This window comes from Sceloporus occidentalis, unplaced genomic scaffold (assembly GCF_023333645.1).
Source record: "Sceloporus occidentalis isolate IW3139 unplaced genomic scaffold, rSceOcc1.0.p SCAF_5, whole genome shotgun sequence".
Classification (NCBI taxonomy): Eukaryota; Metazoa; Chordata; class Lepidosauria; order Squamata; family Phrynosomatidae; genus Sceloporus; species Sceloporus occidentalis.
In genome coordinates this window covers 6,798,247-6,819,558 of record NW_028316985.1, presented here as the reverse complement: position 1 = coordinate 6,819,558, position 21,312 = coordinate 6,798,247, and the positions used below count along the sequence as shown (strand labels likewise).

The 21,312-nt window shown below is 41.0% G+C and overlaps 1 protein-coding gene across 4 annotated transcripts in view; it reads left to right on the top strand.

The window, feature by feature from the left end:
• LOC149311610 (muskelin) overlaps positions 1–21,312 on the top strand; it is a 165,433-nt gene that overhangs the window by 42,483 nt on the left and 101,638 nt on the right. For all 4 annotated transcript variants that reach the window (XM_089527467.1, XM_089527469.1, XM_089527466.1 and 1 more), the window contains exons 3-4: positions 3,236–3,378; positions 5,943–6,031. In XM_089527467.1, the coding sequence (XP_089383593.1) occupies positions 3,236–3,378; positions 5,943–6,031 (232 nt within the window). The remainder of the gene's footprint in view (positions 1–3,235; positions 3,379–5,942; positions 6,032–21,312) is intronic.

Here is a 21,312-nt window from a genome sequence, read left to right as displayed (position 1 = left end):
ACAATTTGTAAGCCGCTCTGATAGCCTTTTGGCTGAAGAGTGAGGTATAAATAATAATGATAATAATTATTGTTATTATTATTATTATTATTATTAGAGTATTAGAGCTGCTTTTTGCTCTGGTTTTTAGACCTGGAGCACAGCTTCGTATACGTTTCCACCCAGTTTGGTACCGTATGTTGTCTGAACAGATAAGCTTCAAGTTGATGCCGCTTTATTTTGCCAGTGCAGATAATCCCTCAGTCTCAAAGGTGCTATGATCCTTTTGCATACTGACAACATAAAAAAAAAAAACTGCGAACAAAAGCTTCCAGAGCCCTTCTTATCTTCTTACATACTGATATTCTAAAGTAATGTGGCTATGTTTCTGAATTCTACAGAAATAGAAGTCTTCTTGTTTTTGTCATATTTAACTCAGTGTGTGTGACAAGGCTATTAATGAATTTTGAAAATATTGTAGTGTATAAGGTTAGTTAGAATGCTTGTGCTGAGAGATAAGCATCATTATTTGAATGTCAGGGAGTTAGGAACTTATTTTTGATATTTTTTAAATTTCAGAAAAATTGAATAAAATACAATTTAAATAATTTTTAAAAAATGGTTGCATTTTATCATCTTTGTAGATGATTGGTGAGGGACAGCCTGTTGAGGAAAATAGTTCCTTTACATGCAAGCTAGTTTTAGTGTTCTTGCTTTCTTGGGAATGAAAGAGATGAGAGTCCCTCACCAATTATTCTGAGATCTGTAAAGAGATATAAACCTTCTGAAGAAACACTGATCATAGTGTTCATGATACCTAGGCTGTTGGCAGAGGTCTGGTCTGTTTATTTTTAGCATTAAATTTGTGCAAAAATGTGTCTCTAAATGTTGTTGTTGTTGTTTTTAAAAGTGTTCTGGCTAAAAATAATCATATTTAGTGATTCCTCCATGAGTTTACCAGATGGTGTTTAATAGTTCCAGTTGGCAGGAATTCCTCTTGTGATACTCAGCAGTTTGATAATGATATGTTAATGTTGCCTTAAAAGTATTATGAAATTGTGTATTATGTAAAGCACTGGAAGACTTAAGTGAATTTGAGGTTTGATCTACCAGCTGATCTCCGTTTGTGTGGCTGACAGCATATTAACCAATGAAATTTATATTCTGATTATGAAAGTGGGTAATTCTTAACCTGGATCTTGACAAAGGGATTAGAAAGGTGTGGAGAGACAGTACTTATCTCCCCCCCCCCCCCCAATTTTTATTAATGCTTTTTAAAAACATAGTAAAAAACCGTTCATATCTTACACATATACATACACATACTCATACACATACTTTACATAAGTGAACAACAATGAAAAGAAATAGAGAAAAGCAAAGAAGAGAGGGAGAAGAAAAGAGAGAAAGAAGAATGAAGAGAGAAAAGAGAGAGAGAGAAGAAAGAGAGAAAAAGGAAGGGAGGAGGAATAAAGAAAAAGAATATAGTTAGTGTTCCTATCTACAGTCATTCATTACTCCCTATTGTTAACCTTGAAATGCTTTGCTCTATCTATACTTATGATCTTAATTACTTAACTAACAAATTATCTCTTTCCTGCTTAAACATACTATGTTATTTCTATATATTTCCCAAGCACAGTCTTTTGAGATCCACAGAGTCTTCACCAAATTATATTGTATGTTATCTTAATTATTTAATTCTCCACACCTATATTAACCAAAGCTATATTTGCCCAGTTTCGTTGATAGTATTCTAAAAACATATTCTAGTCTTTCAGATAGCTGTCTGTCATTTCATGATCTAAGCTTCTTGATATTTTATCCATTTCAAGCAGGTCCAGTAGTTTGTTGATCCACATTTCTGGAGTTGGAATATCTTCTTTCTTCCAAAAGAAGCTGATAACATATAAATAATAAAACATAAGTTTGCCACATTTTTTCCAGATCTGCATTTATCATGTTTAACAACAACAAAAAATCACTTCTGGTTTAAATTCTACATTTTCCCCAGTTATTTTCTTTATTTCATAGTGTATTTGTTTCCAGAATTTAACTGCTTTATCATATCCAACAGTTGGTATCATAGTTCTTATATATTTTGCATAATTTATGTAGTGTAAGATACCATCGATAGACAATTTTATAATAACTCTCTTTTAAACTTTGTCATTTTGTATATTTCATTCTCTTATTCCAGGACATTTCACATTGATCTAAATCTATACAATAACTGAAATTCTGCGACCATTTTACTATGTTGTCTTTAACAACCTCTTCTTCTAACAATATTTCTAACAGTGCCTTATATATCCTAGTACATATCTTTCTAAGTGGCAGTATTTATTGTGTATATTTATATTCGCTTGGACTGAGAAAAATATTGGCTTGACATGAATAAAATTTCCAGGTGTGCAGTGGGAGAAAGATGGGAAAGTGGTAAAAACAAATAATGGGGTGGGGCCTATTATGATTCCTTTTGGTTAATGATGTGAACTGATCTTTATATGAGTATTGGATATTAGAGTAAATCACAAGGAAGTCCTCTTGTAGCAAAAACATTTTAAGTGCTTTGTACAGAAATTAGATCCAAACAAACATTTACAAGACAACCTGTTCCTGTGTGTGATTGTGGAGGATTCAAACATTATTATTATTTTTTTACCAGCATTTGTTCCCTACCTCTCTATTGTTGCTAATTAGTATTGGAACACACTTAAGGCTTTTAAAAGATTTTTTTTAAGGGCAGTCATACAACCATGGTTTTAAAAAACTCAGGGTAGCTCTCAGTATGTAAAATGAAAATATTGCATTACTGCAGTTTCACAATTGAATTGCCGTAACTGCAATTTGCAGCAGCCAGATAATTTTTAGCAGGAAAGGATCTGCAGTAAATGCATACTTAGGTTTATATTTTTATAATATGCACAATGTGTTTAAAAATTACTGTGTCGTACTTCTATCAGAGAGTCAGAATTCACTAGATTCTGCTCCTTGGCCTATGTACACTCATTTCATGCCTTGTAGTGTTTGGAATGGACCTCCTCTTGATTTTCATCTTTGTTGGGATCAGTGCAGAACATAATTTATCATAAATACTCAACACGTGCTGATTAAATGAACATTCAGTTTATTTTAGTTTATTTATTTATATTTGGGTTGTTTTAAGTTTAAATTTTTGTTTTTTGCTTTAACATTTTTGTCTGACAACTGTAAAACAAAACCAGAGACCTACATTCTTCCTTTTACCCTCTAGTATCTCATCTTGAAACTTGAAAGACCTGCCATAGTCCAGAGTATAACATTTGGAAAATATGAGAAGACCCATGTCTGTAATCTAAAGAAGTTTAAAGTTTTTGGTGGGATGAATGAAGAAAACATGACAGATCTATTATCTAGGTAAGAAGGATATTTCAGTGTCTCTAGGCATGTTTTTTGTGTCTTTCTTTGCAGGAATAATATTGCTGTGAACAGCTCAGGTGTTGTAAAACCTGCCACCAATGAGATGCCCTAGTCTCTTCTTTTTTTATCCCACATTTCATAGAACATGGCTTACAAAGAGAATCTAAGTGGTTGGCAGGTTTGTAAGAGATGGAGGACATGAGCCTGGGTCTGCAGGACCTGAGCAGAGAGGTTGAGGACAAGGGGTCTTGGAAAGGGCTCATTCACAGGATCGCCATGAGTTGAAGCCAACTCGAGGACAGTTAACAACAGAAAGGTGGTTCTGGGTTAGATCTTGGTTGTTGTTGTTGTTGTTATTATTATTATTATTATTATTAACTTTGTGCCTTCAAGTCAAGTCAAGTTTTCTTGGCAAGATTTGTCTAGAGGGTTTTCCATTGCCTCGCTCTGTGAGAGTGTGACTTGCCCAAGGTCACCCAGTGGGTTTCTATGGCTGAGTGGGGTTTTGAACCCTGGTCTCACAGAGTCCTAGTCCAACACCCTGGTTCATAATAATTATCGGCCTGTTTCGCTGCTACCATTTTTGGGAAAGGTGATCGAGAGAGCGGTTGCAATCCAGCTTCAGGCGGTCTTGGATGAAACGGATTATCTAGACCCATTTCAAACTGGCTTCCGGGCGGGCTACGGGGTTGAGACAGCCATGGTCGCCTTGGTCGATGATCTCCGTCTGGGCATTGACAGGGGAAGCGTGTCCCTGTTGGTGCTCTTGGACATCTCAGCGGCTTTCAATACCATAGACCATGGTATCCTTCTGGGACGCCTGGCAGAGGTGGGAATCGGGGGCACTGCGCTGCAGTGGTTCCGGTCCTACCTCTCTGGGAGGTCCCAGATGGTGCAGCTGGGAGACGTGTGCTCCGACGAGAGGCCCCTTAAAACCGGGGTCCCTCAAGGGGCCATTCTGTCTCCCATGCTATTTAACATTTACATGAAACCGCTGGGAGAGATCATCCGGAGACATGGGGCGCGGGGTTATCAGTACGCTGATGACACCCAAATCATTTTCTCTATGTCTCCGACTGATGCAGTGACTGGGGATGGGGTCTCTCCTCTCGTGGCGTGCCTGGAGTCAGTAATGGGCTGGATGAGGGAAAACCGACTCAAATTGAATCCAGAGAAAACGGAGGGGCCAGGAATGGCGGTGGTTCCACCTGTCCTGAACGGGGTCACGCTCCCTGTGAAGGACTCCGTGCGCAGTCTGGGGGTGCTTCTTGACTCGTCGCTTCACCTGACTGCTCAGGTGAATGCGACGGTCAAGAGCACCTGTTATCAGCTTCGGCTGATTCGCCAGCTGCGCCCATACCTGGCCCAGAGGGACCTAGAAACTGTTGTACATGCTCTGGTAACCTCGAGATTGGATTTCTGCAATGTACTCTACATGGGGCAACCCTTATATCAAACTCGGAAGCTGCAAATGGTTCAGAACATGGCAGCCCGGCTGGTCACTGGTGCTCCCAGGACCAGCCATATAACACCGGTATTGAAAGATCTCCATTGGTTGCCTATCCGCTTCCGGGCCCAATATAAGGCGTTGGTTATTACCTATAAAGCCCTAAATGGCTTGGGTCCAGGTTACCTAAAGGACCACCTCTCCCCGTACATTCCGCCTCGCACCCTCAGGACATCTGGGCAGCAGCTACTGAAGGTGCCTGGGGCTAGATTGTCCTCCACCACAAGGAGGACATTTTCCACTGCTGCCCCAGCCCTTTGGAATACGCTGCCCACTGAGCTCCGCTCGACTACCACCCTGGCCCAATTCAGGAAGGATTTGAAGACCTTCCTGTTCCAACAGGCATTCCCCGATTAAAAATCCTGTGGGCCTCCCTCCTCTTTCGTGGCCAAGAGGAAGGGCTTTGGGGCTTTTTTGCCTGTATTTTTTATTATTGTTTATATGTGATGTATTTTGGATTTTATTGTATGTATTGTTGTTTGAAATTTTATACTGTAAGCCGCCCTGATCGAAGGAAGGTGCGGGATATAAATAAAAACTTTATTTATTTATTTAACACTCAGACCACTACACCATGCTGGATTGTTTGTTTTTCTAAACCAGTGGTTCCCAACCGTTGGTCCTCTAGATGATTTGGACTTAATGGCTCTCATAATTCTTGACAGTTGCCCAAGTTTGCTGAGGCTTCAGGGACCTGATGTACAAAACAAATAGAGGACCACTCTGTTGGAAACCACTGCACTAAACCCTTCCTCTTGTTTCTTACATTCAAAATTACTAATTCATATGTAGACTGAGAAATGCTTCTAAACTAATTCCCAGTGAATGTTAAAGAAAGTAATAGTCAAGGGTAATTGATTTTGAAGGAAAAATTGTTTCCTGATACCCTTCTCCCCTCTATAAATGTTCTCTGTTGGGGGGCATACTTATATTATAGCAATCTGCCCCAGCATGCCATAGTATATGAACCAAGAACAATATAAAATGTTATCTGCTCATTTCTCACTAAAATTCATTGGGAAGGTTTAATGAACCTGTATTTTTCTCTTTGCAGTGGGTTAAAGAATGACTATAACAAAGAAACCTTTACCTTGAAGCATAAAATTGATGAGCAGATGTTTCCATGTCGATTTATTAAGATAGGTAAATATCCCATTCATGTTATCAGTTCTCTCTCGCCTCTGCATGTTTGTGATGAGCCTTTTTTATTTCACCATTTCTTCAGGCTGATTTTGCAGCCAATGGAGTCAGAAAGGTATAAAAGTCTTCTTTTTTTTATTCTTCTTCTTTTTGGGATAGCTTCAAATCTTTGAAACTGTAATGCACTCTGCCCTGGGATGCTCTTAAAGAAGCTTTGGAAGAGTTTGCAAAATATGATATCTGTCTTTTGTCAAGAGCAAACTTTCCTGGTATTGCAGAGCCTGTCCTGACACACAAGAGAAGCCATGCTATATAAAAAAGGTCTATGTTGTGTGGTATCTCTCTTCTCTCAGCAACAATCTAGGTGATCTTGGAGGCTAACCCTAGATATTTGTATTCAACCTCTCATCAGCAATAGACTGGCTATGAACATCAGTATAGTTCCTATATAACCATTGTGGACATTTCTACTGGCCTTTGGCACATCTGTTGTTCATTGTCTCATCCAGTTATGTTTTCCTGTTTAAATCCATCTCTGTTAGTAGTGATCAAATTTGATGGCAGTAACTTCTGAGAGTTCAGTATGCATCATGAAAATTAGCTATGTTATATTTAACTGCCATCAGATGACTCCAGATTCTTTTATTATTGGAAAATAAGAAAATGCTGGTCATTTTTCTCTGTTCTACTTGCTGTTGTTGAACTTCTGTCATGCATCCTTCTTTGATTTAAAGTTTTCTGTGTATATGTGTGTCTAGGGACTTTTTTGTATTTTTTTGTATTTGTTGTACAGTGGGCCTTTACTATCTGCTGAGGATTTGTTCCAGGACCCTCTGTGGATACCAAACTCCATGGATGTTGAAGTCCCATTAACTGTAGTGGCATAATAAAATTGTGTCCCTTTGGGTTCCTTATATAAAAAGGCAAAAGCAATGTTTGCTTTGTGTGTTTGTGTGTGTGTGTATACATATTGTTATGATCCCTGGGGTCTAAATATATAAGTATTTTCAAACCGTGGATGGTTGAATCTGTGGATAAAGAATCCATGGATATGGAGAGCCAAATATATGGGTTTATGCCTCCCAATGTTGATTGTTGTGTGTTTTCCATATTGTGTCTAGCATTTTATTTATTTATTTATTTTGTATTCCTCTTTGGATGAAGGTGCAGTTTATTGCTTTATAGAGCATGCAAACCACCAGGCCGTTTTTGCTGTCCCAAGCTCCCTTTTTTCTGGTCAGAAAAAGGGTTTAAATGACTCTCTTGAAAGCCACCAGGAATGGCAGTTTACCATTTCAGTAGGTAATGGGGCCATCCTACACAGTTCAATGAAAAAACAATTCTCCTGTTTTTCAAAACCAGAATTGGGTGCTTGGTTTTTGTTCCTGAGCTTTTTGGCAGGAAGTGTGTTCCTGCAGGGTCCTGGGGCAGAAATCTAGCCCCCAAATTGGCTGCACTTGCCCATTCCCATATAATAAATATAAATAAATATATCTAGTCTATTTTGAGGTTAATAATAATAATAATAATAATAATAATAATAATAATTTTTATTTCTATCTTCCCGCCTCTCCCAATGGATCAAAGCGGGATCACAGCAAGGTTAAAATTACAATTACAGTATTGCAGCATTAGTTACTGCACCATTAAAACCACAGTAAAAAATCAAAACATAAAAACATAAGAATCTAAAAACATTAACATCAATCAATCATGGGGTCAGCTGGTCTCGTTCCATACTAATGATCTTCATAGGAGGTCAGGAGGATAAGTGCGGTGGAAGAGCTCTGTCTTTACCGCCTTCTTAAAGATTTCTAAGGATGTAACAAGGCGGGTCTCCTCTGGGAGTCCATTCCAAAGTCTAGGGGTAGCTATGCTGAATGCCTTTAGGGAAGTAGAAACCTGTTTGGATGCTGGTATCTCCAACAAGTTCTTCCCACTTGTTCTAAGAGTGCAGAGTAGATTGTATAGGGAGATGCGTTCCCGTAAGTAACCTGGACCCAAGCCATGTAGGGCTTTAAAGGTAATGACCAACACCTTGTACTGTGCCCGGAAGCTAATTGGGAGCCAGTGTAGATCTTTCAAAATGGGTGTTATATGGTCAAGTCTCAAAGAACTAGTGACCAACCTGGTGTAGTGAGGTACTCACCCAGGTGGAGAGAGCTGAAGGGGCTAAGGGCAGCCAGGTGGTGGAGGTTGAGGGGAAGGAGGAAGTTAATCCAGAGGTGGAGCCAGTGGAGGAAGGAGGAGGAGCTGGAAGGATTATAAAAGCAGAAGGGTTGAGGCGTGCGGGGAGGAAGGATGGATGCAGAAGAGTTGGTCGGGCAGCAGCGGCCGGGGAAGGGAAAGAACAGGGTTTAAGGAGGCCAGAGAGGGACAGAGTCCCTGTGCCTCTTCCAAGAAGGGCCCTACGGCCAAAGCAAAGGCCCCAAGAGGAGGAGAGGCGACAGAACCCTCGAGAGGAGGGAGTCTGGGCTTTTGTGGGCTCTGGGGAGTGGACAACCAGAGACCTGGAGGATTTGGAGGATGAGTGGTGGAGTCTACAAGAGAAGCTTTGAGAAACAAGCCATGTCACGATGGGGAGATGTCTGACTTGAAGACTGGACTTTATGTTTTGGGTTATCATCTACTGGATACAAAGCTATTTTCTTATTAAAGGTACAGTTGTACCACACTTGCCTGAGTAAGTTTGTTGTACATGTGGGAGAGAACATAAGGGGAGGAGTCTGTTTCCTTGCAAGATGGAACCTGCTATGCCAGCCCCGCCCACACCTGGCTGCCGCATTTTGCACTAATTGAAGCTTCCGAACATAATACAAGGGTAGCCCCATGTAGAGCGCATTGCAGAAGTCAAGACGGGTGATTACCGGAGCATGCACTACAGCTTCAAAGTCCTTTCGGTTGAGGTAGGGTCGCAGTTGGCGTATCAACCGAAGTTGGTACCAAGCACTTCTGGCCGTCACATCCACTTGAGATGACAAACCCAGAGACGGATCCAGAAGTACTCCCAAACTGCAAACTCCATCCTTCAGGGGAAGTGTGACCCCATCAAGGAGAGGTGGACAAATATCCCTTCCTGGACCTAAGGAACCTATGGCAAGTACCTCCGTTTTCTCTGGATTCAGCTTGAGTTTGTTTTTCCTCATCCAGCCCATTACTGACTCAAGGCAGGAGTTCAGAGGGGAGAAGTAATCCTTAGTCACTGTAGCAGTCAGGGACATAGAGAAGCATATTTGGGTGTCATCAGCGTACTGATAACCCCTTGCCCCATGTCTCCGGATGATCTCTCCCAATGGTTTCATGTAAATGTTAAATAGCATGGGGGACAGAATGGCGCCTTGAGGGATGCCAAATGTCATCTCTTTTCTAGAAGAGCAACTGTCCCCCAGCCTCACCATCTGGAACCTGCCTGAGAGGTAGGATCGGAGCCACTGGAGCACAGTGCCCCCTATGCCCAACTCCCTCAGGCGCTCCAGAAGGATACCATGGTCGATGGTATCGAAAGCCGCTGAGATGTCCAAGAGCACTAACAGGGTCACACTTCCCCTGTCTGTGCCCAGACCTCTGAAAAACCTCTGTTCATATTTGGGTTGTTCTTGACTCCCATAGATCTGATGGTGGGCCAAAAGGCAGGAATTGGACACAACAACAACAACAACAACAACAATAATAATTTACTTATACCCTGCTCTTCAGCCAAAAGGCTATCAGAGCGGATTACAAATTGTTAATTGGGCAAACACATACACACACACACTGAAAAGCCAACTTGATTTTGCCATTTCATAAATGGGACACCATTTTACTATGCCACTATATAATGAGACTTGAGCATCTATGGTTTTCCGGCACACTATGCAAATTACAGTATAACACTAGCTAACCTCCCAGCCTCATGGGGGCTCTCTTGGCCAGTTCATCACATCTCCTTTTTGGCTCCCATACTAACCCCATATTCATTTATATGGTTATCTACTAACCTTGGCTTCAGGTAACATCCTTGCTTTGTCTCCCAACAGTTAAAACTTAACTTGTCACATCATCTCCACACCCACACTTCGTAATGTGTGTGAAGCATTTGGAGAAAAAGTGCTATATAAATACTAGTGCTAAATACTTTTCTAAATGGTGCTTGTAAAATATTTTGCCTTTGTAAGGCCTCATTTTAGTGTAAAATAATATGACAGACACATGAAGTCACAGATTTTGAACCCCCTTGGTTGATGCTGGCTAGGTAGGTGATAGAAATGTTTTCAAATGGATATCCATCTTGGAACCTTTGTGAGGTTGTGCCCAGCAGCGCTCTCTGGATTAAGGGAATTGGATTTGTTTTAATAAAACAAAGACTTGCCTTACAAGCGTTGTGTGGCCCTGCCTGTTATGTATTAGCTGGCAGTTTTTTCCCCTAACCTGAGCTTATGTCCCACTTGTATCTGTTTTGTGTTACAAGTGTCTGCAAGGCAGATGAATTGCCACACCAGTTAATTCAGTTTGTATTAATGCTATTATTTTCTTAGGCATGTTGGTCCTTGTTATTCTTGTCATTTTAGAACCTGACCTCTTCTTTCACCCATTGAAAGTTTTTTTTCTTAACAATGGGGCATGAGGACATACACAGAAGCAGATTCAGGAGAAAGCATTAGCGTTTAGGGAGTAATTTTGGTCTCTAGCTACGTGCTATAGACGATGGTAATGATTCTCCACTCCTCCAACTTGTATGAACATTCATTCTTTTATTTAGAGTATTCATACCCTGCTCTGGCCTTACAAATTGTTAATTAGACAGTTCACTGCCCTGTGCTTACAATACATGACAAAAGGAGAAGGGAAAGGCAGTGAAGAAGGGGATCATGCTCAGCAGATACTGCCAATTCTTTTCTCTCTCTGAGGCCAGGGCAGTGGCAGTTGGACATAATCTGCTTTTGAGTCATCGGACATTATCATGTCCGAATGTACAAAGTGTATGGCACAATATGGCTTAGTAACACTGTGCCATAGAATCTTCCGCTTGCTTTTCAGTCAAAATGTAGCCTTCCATGTTCAGAGGCAGCATCTGAATGCCAGATGTTGGGGAGAAATGGTGGCTTCGGAGGTGGGTGACTGCAACCTTCATACCCTGCTCCCAGGCTTCCCAGAAGCATCTGCCTAGCTGCTGTTGAAACTGGAATGCTAGGCACAGATGGGTCTTTTGGTCTCTTCTGGCAAGACTAAAGATGAATCTACAATTTGCGTTTGGGTGGAGAACTAGCAGAGGCCTTCAAAAGAAAAGAAAGTTCTAAAATATTGATGAAATCTATGATTCTGCAGTAGAGTTCTGTCAGTTCAAGGTACAGAGAAAGGTTTTACCCAAGTATGAAAATACCAACTCGATCTTGTTGATGCCCACTTGATTTCTGTGGATCTGAAAACGTTCCAAGTCTGTGACATTCACAGCACAGCTTGTGAGCTGTCTACGTGTGGTGTGTGGGCTGCGGTGAGAACATGGCTCATAAGCTGCCGTTCCTTCTCCGTTCCTCTGCTTCTCTGCTCTCAGGTCTAAAGTATTAAGATGATGGAAATGTCCTTTTTCACTAGCTATTTAACCATAGGCAAATTTCTTTTGAGCAAGTGGCCAGAGAAGAGACATTTTTAATGTCTAAAGAAAAAAGATCTATTCAACTCTGAAGCTTGCTTTTAATTTCAAGGCCAGCTGGCCCAGTAGGAGGGATTGTTCCAATTGCATTTTGTTTCTCAGCTTGTGGAATTGATTTTGTTGCAGAAGGCCATTTCTCGTGCTGTTTTATTCAGGGATGGGCAGAGAGTGACTGGCATATAAGCCTCCCAAGGGCTCTGTACTTTATTTTTTTTTTCCTGGTGACTTTCAAAAACAAAAATAGCCAATAACAGCTATGGATTATTGACCATTTTACTTGTTATCCCACCTTGGACCAGTTTAGGATTTGTGTGAGTACTTTCTGGTTTTGAAAAAACTCTATGTGGATTTAAAACAGGTAAAGGAACACTAAAATGGAGCAAGATAACCACTTCTGTCCCCTAGAGGCTTTCAGGAGATCTATAGGCCTTTTGCTTTTCAAAATTGCCTTTTTGAGAATTTTTGGTTACATGGATGAGGGTACGGAGAACCTGTGGAGTCCTGTAGTGCTGATGTGGCTCTCTAGTCCTGGAAGTTGCTCACTCCTGCTTTAGTTGCAAGGAAAGGTGAAAGAGGCATGGTTCCCCACCCCTATCTATTGGAATGCTGAGGGACTGACAGCTCTTGCCACTTGTCAGCTGATTCTGGATTCTGTCTGGAGCCCCATTAGCAACTTTAGGTCACCAGTGTGTCCACCTCATGATAGTGACTAAACCAGACAGGCCATCAAGACTCCAGTCAATCATTTTTAAGTCTTGGAATTTCAGGATATTTCTATGGGAAATGTATAGGCTCTTTTGGTAATCTTTAGGCAATCTATTGTAAGTACTCATAGATGAGAGAGCCAATGTGGTGCACTGGTTTGAGCACTGGACCAGAATTTGAATCCCTGCCCAGACATGGAAACCCCTTGAGTGGCCTTGGGCAATTCACACTCTTTCAGCCTCAGAGGTAGGCAAATCGTCTCTGCACAAATCTTGCCAAGAAATCCCCGTGATAGGTTCACCTTAGGGGTTGTCATAAGTTGGAAACAACTTGAAGGCACACAACAATAACATACATACATGTACATTCTTTTTTGGGAGAAAAATAGTTATAGCATGTCTGGGCTCTTATACATTACATTGCATGCAAAGCATCATTACATCATATTGCATGGCCATCTAGATATTTATACCTTCATAGGGACTTTTGTAAGGATTGAACCTTTATTTCTTTTCCTCTCTTCAATAGGCTTAGTAATAATCAACAGATGTAAGAGCATCATCCTTCTAAACCATTTAAAACAATCTTTCATTCATCAAAAGTATCATCACTGTCATCATCATGTTCCTTCATAATTTAATAGTTTCCCATAGTGTCTGCTAAGGTACTCTACAGACATTTCCTAAAGGCTTTTACTTGTACAGAATTCTGTCCCTTGTATATTCATACTCCTCTTAATGATATAATTTAGACAATTGCACATGACAGAATGCATTCTCATCAGTGTGAAATTTATACAGCTTTAACAAGCTTCTGTGAAACAGGCATTCAAGGGTTAATCCTTGAGCATTGTTAACTCTCGGCAGCATTAATAACATATAAGAAATATCTATTCTTAATTTAGCCCAGATGTCTGTTTTACCAGTACCAGCATAAATCAGCATTTTAGAGTAGCATGGCAGGTCTATCAGGAACTTCACTGTTTGTGAGAAGTGTCTTCTGTGTTGGAGGCATGCTAAAAGCAGCCTGGTAATAACTCTATGTGGGCTTCTTTTTATCTTCTACCTATGCACACTCATCAAGCAAAAATAAACCATACCAAAGGGGTCCACTACTGGCATTCATCTGCCTGGGGTTTCCTAAAAGTTGTAAGTATTGTACCAGGTAGTTCATCTCTGAAGAGGGCAAGGCTAGTGTCTGTTTACTGCTCTTGCATGCAATAGTGGAGGCTTTCCTTGTCTGGATTACGTTCCAGAGCATGTGGCATTCTTTCCAGACTGACTTGTACCATAGCCAAGTTTCTGCTGCCATTCACACAGAGCTAGCTGCCTGTATTAGCTATTATTATGTTAAATTCTGTCCTTTAAAATTATAGGAATAGACTGAGAAGTTGGCAACAGGATATTCTGTGGCTTGTAAATAAAAGCATGTATGAAACACATTGCATGTGGTTTCGGTTGCACACATATATTATGTGATGGATCTTTAAGATTTTTCTGTACTACCTTTTACTCTGAAATCTTGGGAATGCTCACTTGAGTTCTGAAGCTCTAATAGGAATAAAATATTGCAAAATGACATTCCCAGGCTGCTTTTGGAGACCTTGACACTTGAACTACTTACATTTGTAAGGGAGATGGCCAGAGGAAGAGAAGATCCCATTACACTTAATCTCTTTGTTGTTAACTGCCTTCCTGTCAATCTTGACCGATGGCGACCCTATGGATGAGACATCTCCTGTCTTCCCTGTCCTCTATTGCTCTGCCCAGCTCCTGCAAACTCATATTTGTGGGCTCTCTAATTAAGGCCATCCATCTAGTATGTGGCCTTCCTCTCTTTCTACTTCCTTCTACCTTTCCTAACATCATTGTCTTTTCCAACAATTCATTTCTTCTCATGATGTGTCTAAAGTATGACAGTAAGTCTTGTTATCTTGGCTTCTAGGAATATTTCAGGCTTGATCTGATCTGGGACCCATTTGTTTGTCCTTTTGGCTGTCCATGGGATCGTCAGCACTCTTCTCCAGCACCACATCTCAAATGAGTTGATTTTCCTCCTATCTTCTTTGACTGTCCAGTTCTCGAATCCATACATGGTAATAGGGAATATAATGTCTGTATGATTTTGACTTTTGTGCTGAGTTGTATGTCTTTGCATTTTAAGTCCTTTTCTAGTTTTTTCAGAGTCTCCCTCTCCATTCTTAAAACTTCTTCTGATTTCCTGGCTGCAGTCCCCGTTCCAATCAGTGTTTAATCCCAGATACGAGAACTCTTTTACTATTTCCGTTTCCTCATTGTCTAGTTTGAGTGTGTGTGTAAGTTCTCTGTGGTCATTATTTTTGTTTTCTTTATGTTCAACAGTAAACCTGCCTTTGTACTTTCTTGTTTGATCTTCCTTAGTTGTTGTTCCAGGTTTGTGAGGTTCTCTGCTAGTATTATGGTGTTGTCTACCATAATCTCTACCTAGTAAAAATCTTGAAGCATCTCATGATAGCCTAGAATTGAGACTCCCAATTTCTGGTAACTTGTAGAAACCATCTGACTTTTGGCTGGATATTATTATTACAGTATTATTTTATTCATTTATATCCTGCTTTCCCCCCAGTAAATGGCACTGAAGGCAGCTAGCAATATATTTTAAAACAATATAGATTAAAAACTATATAAAGGCATAAATATAAGTATTACTATAAAAGGTATTTAAAATGATTAAATATTTTATGAAGTTAAAAACAATTAAACATTAAAAACATTAAAATTCATTAAAAGACTATATTGAGTCCTTAAAAACAGCACTGCACAGCATTAAAGCCCCACCTCAGTCAATTTCTAAAAAGCTGACAGCATAAAAATATTTTGACTTGCTGATGGGAGGGAGCAAGGGCAAGACCCATCCTGGCCTCTCTAGGAAGGGACTTCAGAAGTCTGGGAGCAACCACCAAGACAATCCTGAGTAGGTGGTAGACAGTGAAAAGAGCTTTTCTAGATGATCCTAGTACAATGACAATATAAATCAGGCAAATGGGATATCAAAGTTGCCTGATTTATATTGCCATTGTAATCAGATCTCTGGATATGTAATGTCACATGCAGTTTCCATATTGTCTGCTAAGGATGTGTCTGCCAAGGAAACTCCTTGTTTCTTACCTTTCAAAGAATCGTAGAGTAGGAAGAGACCCTAGGGGCCATGCAGTCCAACCCCTTGCCATGCAGGAACTCACAATCAAAGCATCCTCCACAGATGGCCATCCAGCCTCTGTTGGAAAATATCCAAAGAAAGAGACTCATCCATATTTCAAGGGAGTGTGTTCCACTGTCACATCTCTTACTGTCAGGAAGTTCTTCCTAATGTTGAGGTGGAATCTCTTTTCCTGTAGTTTGTATTTATTGCTCTGAGTCCTAGTCTTTGGAGCAGCAGAAAACAAGCTTGCTGCATCCTCAGTGTGACACCCTTCACATATTTAAACAGGGCTATCATATCACCTCTTCACCTTCTTTTCTCCAGGCTGAACATACCCAGCTCTCTAAGTTTCTCCTCATAAGGCCTCATTTCCAGACCTTTTCCTGGAATGCAACTCTGTGCATCTTTGACAAATTGTTTGGTGTAAGTATCCTTAGGATGACCACACAGCAGAGTGCTGCTGCTGGGCCTCATAAACTGTGCTGCATAAACTGAGGTTACCACCACTGTGCACTGCAGGAAAAGTTCAGGTAAGCTCTCTTTCAGGAAATCCTATCCATCATTACTGATCTTATGAACAAACCTCTGAGGAACCCCTGAGTTCACCCAAAGGCGCTTGGAAAATGTATTCCTCGGGGCTATTTTAACAACATTGTTCATTGTTAATCTATAGATAGGTCTTAAAGCACATTGCTTAATGTCATTTTAAGCTTCCATTTTGGAAGACACTAACCACTGGAACTGGGAACTTTGCCAGGTTGAGCAGAGCTGGTGGCCTTTCCCTTGGGTGCAACAGCAAAGCTTTATTCAAAATGATTGGAATCTTCATGTCAGCAGAATAATTGCTTCCTTGTCGGATTATGGCTTGCTGTCTTCTCACCAAATTGTGTGATAAACGTTATTGAACCCTTCTGCACATGTTGCATTGAGGCCAAATTGTGTATTGAAATCATGTGCACATTGAGGCAGCATCTTTCCAGATTTATGATGAACTTCCCAGGGTTGCCCTCCTCTAACAGTCATGGGTAAATTCTAGTTGCTTTTGGCAGGAACTAACTTTTATTTGTATCTCAGCCACTCATGTATCTGTCATATGATGTATAGTTCTTTGTTGCTGAGGGAGTGGGGTGTTATGCCACAGGCTTTTGAAATAAGAGCAGTAATTTAATCAAAGGAATCTTTATGTATATCTCAGTGGCTGACTTTTCAAGGGCAATCAAAAATATCTTGATTGCCTATGATTGCCCTATATGTTTTCCTCAACTTTTCTTCAAATTGCTTGGGGCATTGTAGATCGATCTTCCCTTTTTCGTGCCGTATCTTTTTGGAAGAGGTTAGGCTGAGACAGCAATTGACCCAAAGTTCTTCTCTAAATATCATAGTGTTATGTTTCCTCTAAAATTTCAAAGCATATCTTATGAATTGCAGTCCACACATATGTTTTTATTTTACTAGTTGATGTTTGGGATTTACCAGCAGATTTGTTGTTGTTGTTGTTGTTGTTGTTGTGGTGTGTGTGTGTGTGTTTTCAAGTCATTTCCAAATTATGATGATCCTAAGGCACCTATCATAGGGTTTTCTTGCAAGATTTGTTCAGTGGAGGCTTGGCATTGCCTTCTTCCGAGGCTGAGAGAGTGTGACTTGCCCAAGGTCACCCAGTGGGTTTCCATAGCTGAGCTTAATTTGAAAAAGGGAAAGGCTAGTTCTCTGTGTTATTTTGCTGGTGTGAGTTTTCAAACGTTTCAAATTGTGACCCATTTCTGTGGGCCACTGAGAAGAGGAGCTAGAAGCCTAATTCTAAATAGCTCCTAGCAGAGGATTTCCAGACCATTCTCTTGCAAAAAGGGAAGGCTAGTTCTCTGTGTTCATTTTGCTGGGGGTTTCCTTCTATTTTTTTTTTTTTTATAGTCAAGGAGGTTTTAAAGTACAGAGGAGAAGGTGGCCTGGGAAGAGTGTTGGAGAGGGGGTCCTTTAAATTTTCAATTTTCTTTAAACTTTTTTCCTTAAGGGGCTTGTGGGGACTTGTATTTAGAGGAAGTGAGTCAGAGACTTGCCTCTGGAAGGAGCTAGTAGCCAGGAGCTTTCTACATAACTATAGTCCTAGTTGATTGAGCTCTTTAACAGAGCTTGGGGACAAAGGCCAAGCCAGCAGGGAATCTTTACACTTGTGTTTAGCAGGAGAAGCCCACAATCTTGTTTCAGTGCCTCCTTAAGACACTGAAAGACCTGCTGTAGTCACCTGCAAAACTTGTGGGATGTTTGTCTTCTTGCCTAGGGATGTAGGGAACTTCACCTGCACTAAGTGCAAGTTGGTAGCCTCTTAGAAGAGAAAATAGCAGCTGGAGGCCCAGGTAGCTACACTTCAGCATCCTAGGGAGCAAGAGATTTCCTTTGATAGAACAGACTAAAGGATCTTGGATGGAAAACACACAGAGGAGGTTGATGGGGAGGAGAAAGTCATTTCACATACAACAGAAGTAGATGATTGGAGGAATGTCACAAGCAGAAGTAGGGAAAACAGGGAACATTCTGTGAGTTTGCAGCTACAGAATCGATTTGAATCTCTCTCTCTTATCAAGGATGATGAGGAAGGGCAGCAGGGACAGACTTCAGGGAGAGAGCAGGGGAACCTTAGAGTTCCACCAAAGGGAACAGCTGCTCCTAAGCCTCGGAGGAGACGTGTGGTGGTTGTGGGGGACTCCTTGCTGAGAGGTACTGAACCAGTGGTTTGTGGGCCTGACAAGGTGTCTCAGGAGATAGCTCCCTGGAGCAAAGATCTGTGATGTGACAGAGAGGCTGACAAGACTTGTCAAGCCTACTGACCATTACCCCTTTCTTTTGGTTCATGTGGGAACCAATGACACTGCAAGGCACAGCTTTCAGAATATCATAAGGGATTATGAGGCTTTGGGTAGGGAGTTGAAAGAGATGGATGCACAGGTTGTCATGTCATCTCTTCTCCCAGTCGAAGGGCATGGTCCAGGAAGGGAGAGGAACATAACAGAGGTGAATAACTGGCTCCGCATATGGTGCCGCCTAGAATGATTTGAGGGACTTCTGGCAAGGGATGGGTTGCATCTCATGCCAGTTGGCAAAAATGTTTTTGCTAACAGTCTCAAAAATTTGATCAGGAGGGCTTTAAACTGAGTTATGTGGGGGAGGGAGAAAGTATTCTGGAAGGCAAAAGGGCTGGAGAAAATAGTCAAACTGTCATAGAGGGAACAAGACAAACAGTGCAAGGACCCAAAAGTGGGAGGCAAAAAAACCCCTGCACAGGCAGCAACTAAAGGGGACACATGGTCTAAGATGTCTCTACACTAAAGCACAGAGCATGGGGAATCAGCAAGATGAACTTCAACTCCTAGCACAACAAAGCAAATATGATATAATGGGCATTACTGAAACCTGGTGGGATGAGTCTCATGATTGGAATGTAAGAATACAAGGGTATAACATTTTCAAGAGAAATAGGCCAAACAGGAAAGGAGGAGGAATAGCATTATATGCCAGGGACATTTACACCAGTGAAGAGATCCGGGACATCAATCCTGGAAGCCAGGTGGAGAGCATCTGGATAAAAATTGAAGGGGAGGGAAACAACAGGGATGTCATTGTGGGAGTCTGCTACAGACCCCCGAGTCAGATGGAGGAATTGGATGATGTCTTTCTACAACAGATGACTACACACTCAGGAAGGAGAGATGTAGTAGTGATGGGTGACTTCAACTATCCTGATATTTGCTGGAAGTCAAACTCAGCCAGATCCTCAAGGTCTAGCAAATTCCTCACTGGCCTTGGAGACAGTTTCATTGTCCAAAAGGTGGAAGAGGCAACAAGGGGATCAGTTGTTTTGGATCTGATCCTAACCAACAGGGATGACCTAGTTAATGGAGTGCAAGGAGTGGGATCCTTAGGTGGACGTGACCATGTTCTTCTGGAGTTTGTTATACAATGGAAAGGAGAAGCCAGGCATAGTCAGACACACATTCTAGACTTTAGGAAAGCTGATTTTAGTAAACTTAGAGAAATACTGAGGGTAATCTCATGGTCAAGAATACTAAAAGAGAAGGAAGTTCAAGACAGATGGGAGTTTCTTAAAAGGGAGATACTGAAGGCTCAGTTTGAAACAGTTCCAATGAAGAAGAAAAATGGGAGGTGTCTCAAGAAACCAGGATGGATGACTAAGGAACTTTCAACTGAGCTAAGTTTTAAACAGAACATGTATAAGAAATGGAAAAATGGGGAAATCACCGAAGAAGAATTCAAACAAATATCAAGCACATGTAGGGGTAAAGTCAGAAAAGCTAACACACAGAATGAACTCAGGCTTGCTAGAGAGGTTAAGAACAACAAAAATGACTTGTTTGGGTATGTCTTCAGCAAAAGGAAGAAGAAGTAAACGGTAGGGCCACTGTGTGGAGAAGACGGCAAAATGCTAACAGGAGACAGAGAAAAGGCAGAATTACTCAACACCTTCTTTGTTTCAGTCTTCTCAGAAAAGGAAAAGGGTGCTCAACCTGAGGATAATGGAGGAGAGGACAGAATTTCAGCACAGAATAAGTAAAGCGATAGTACAGGAATACCTTGTTAATCTAAATGAATATAAATTTCCAGGACCAGATGAACTACATCCAAGAATATTAAAAGAACTGGCTAATGTAATATTGGAACTATTGGCAATAATCTTTGAGAACTCCTGGAGAACAGAAGTCCCAGCAGACTGGAGGAGGGCAAATGTCGTCCCCATCTTCAAAAAGAGGAAAATGGAGGATCCCAACAATTATCGTCCAGTTAGTCTAACATCAATACCAGAAAGATTCTAGAGCAGATCATTAAACAGAGAATGTGTGAACATCTAGAAGGCAATTCCATAATCACAAAAAGTCAAAATTGGTTTCAGAGAAACAAGTCATGCCAGACTTGCCAGAATCTCTTTCTTTGATAGAATTACCAGCTTGGTAGATGAAGGGAATGCTGTGGATATAGTATATCTTGATTTCAGTAAGGTCTTTGACCGGGTTCCCCATGACATTCTTGCAAACAAGCTAATAAAATATGGGTTAGACAATGCAACTGTAAGATGGATTTGTAATTGGTTGACTGGCCGAACCCAAAGGGAGCTCAACAATGACACCTTTTCATCCTGGAGAGAAGTGACCAGTGGGGTCCCACAGGGCTCTGTCCTGGGCCCAGTGTTATTCAACATTTTTATCAATGACTTGGATGACAGAATTGGGAGCATACTTATCAAATTTGCAGATGACACCAAATTAGGAGGAATAGCTAATACTCCAGAGGACAGGATCAAGATTCAAAATGACCTGAACAGATTAGAAAGCTGGGCCAAAGCTAACAAAATGAAATTCAACAGGGAGAAATGTAAGGTATTGCACTTAGGGCAAAAAAATGAAACGCACAGATATAGGATGGGGGACACCTGACTGAACGAGACTACATGTGAAAGGGATCTAAGAGTCCAAGTGGACCACAAGTTGAGCATGAGTCAACAGTGTGATGCGGCAGCTAAAAAGGCCAATGCAATTTTAGGTTGCCTCAATAGAAATATAGTGTCTAGATCAAGGGAAGTAATAGTGCCACTCTATTTTGCTCTGGTCAGGCCCCACCTGGAATATTGTGTTCAGTTCTGGGCACCACAATTTAAAAAGGATGTTGAGAAACTGGGGCATGTCCAAAGGAGAGCGACTAAAATGGTGAAGGTTATGGAAAGCATGCCCTGTGAGGAATGACATAGGGAGATGGGGATGTT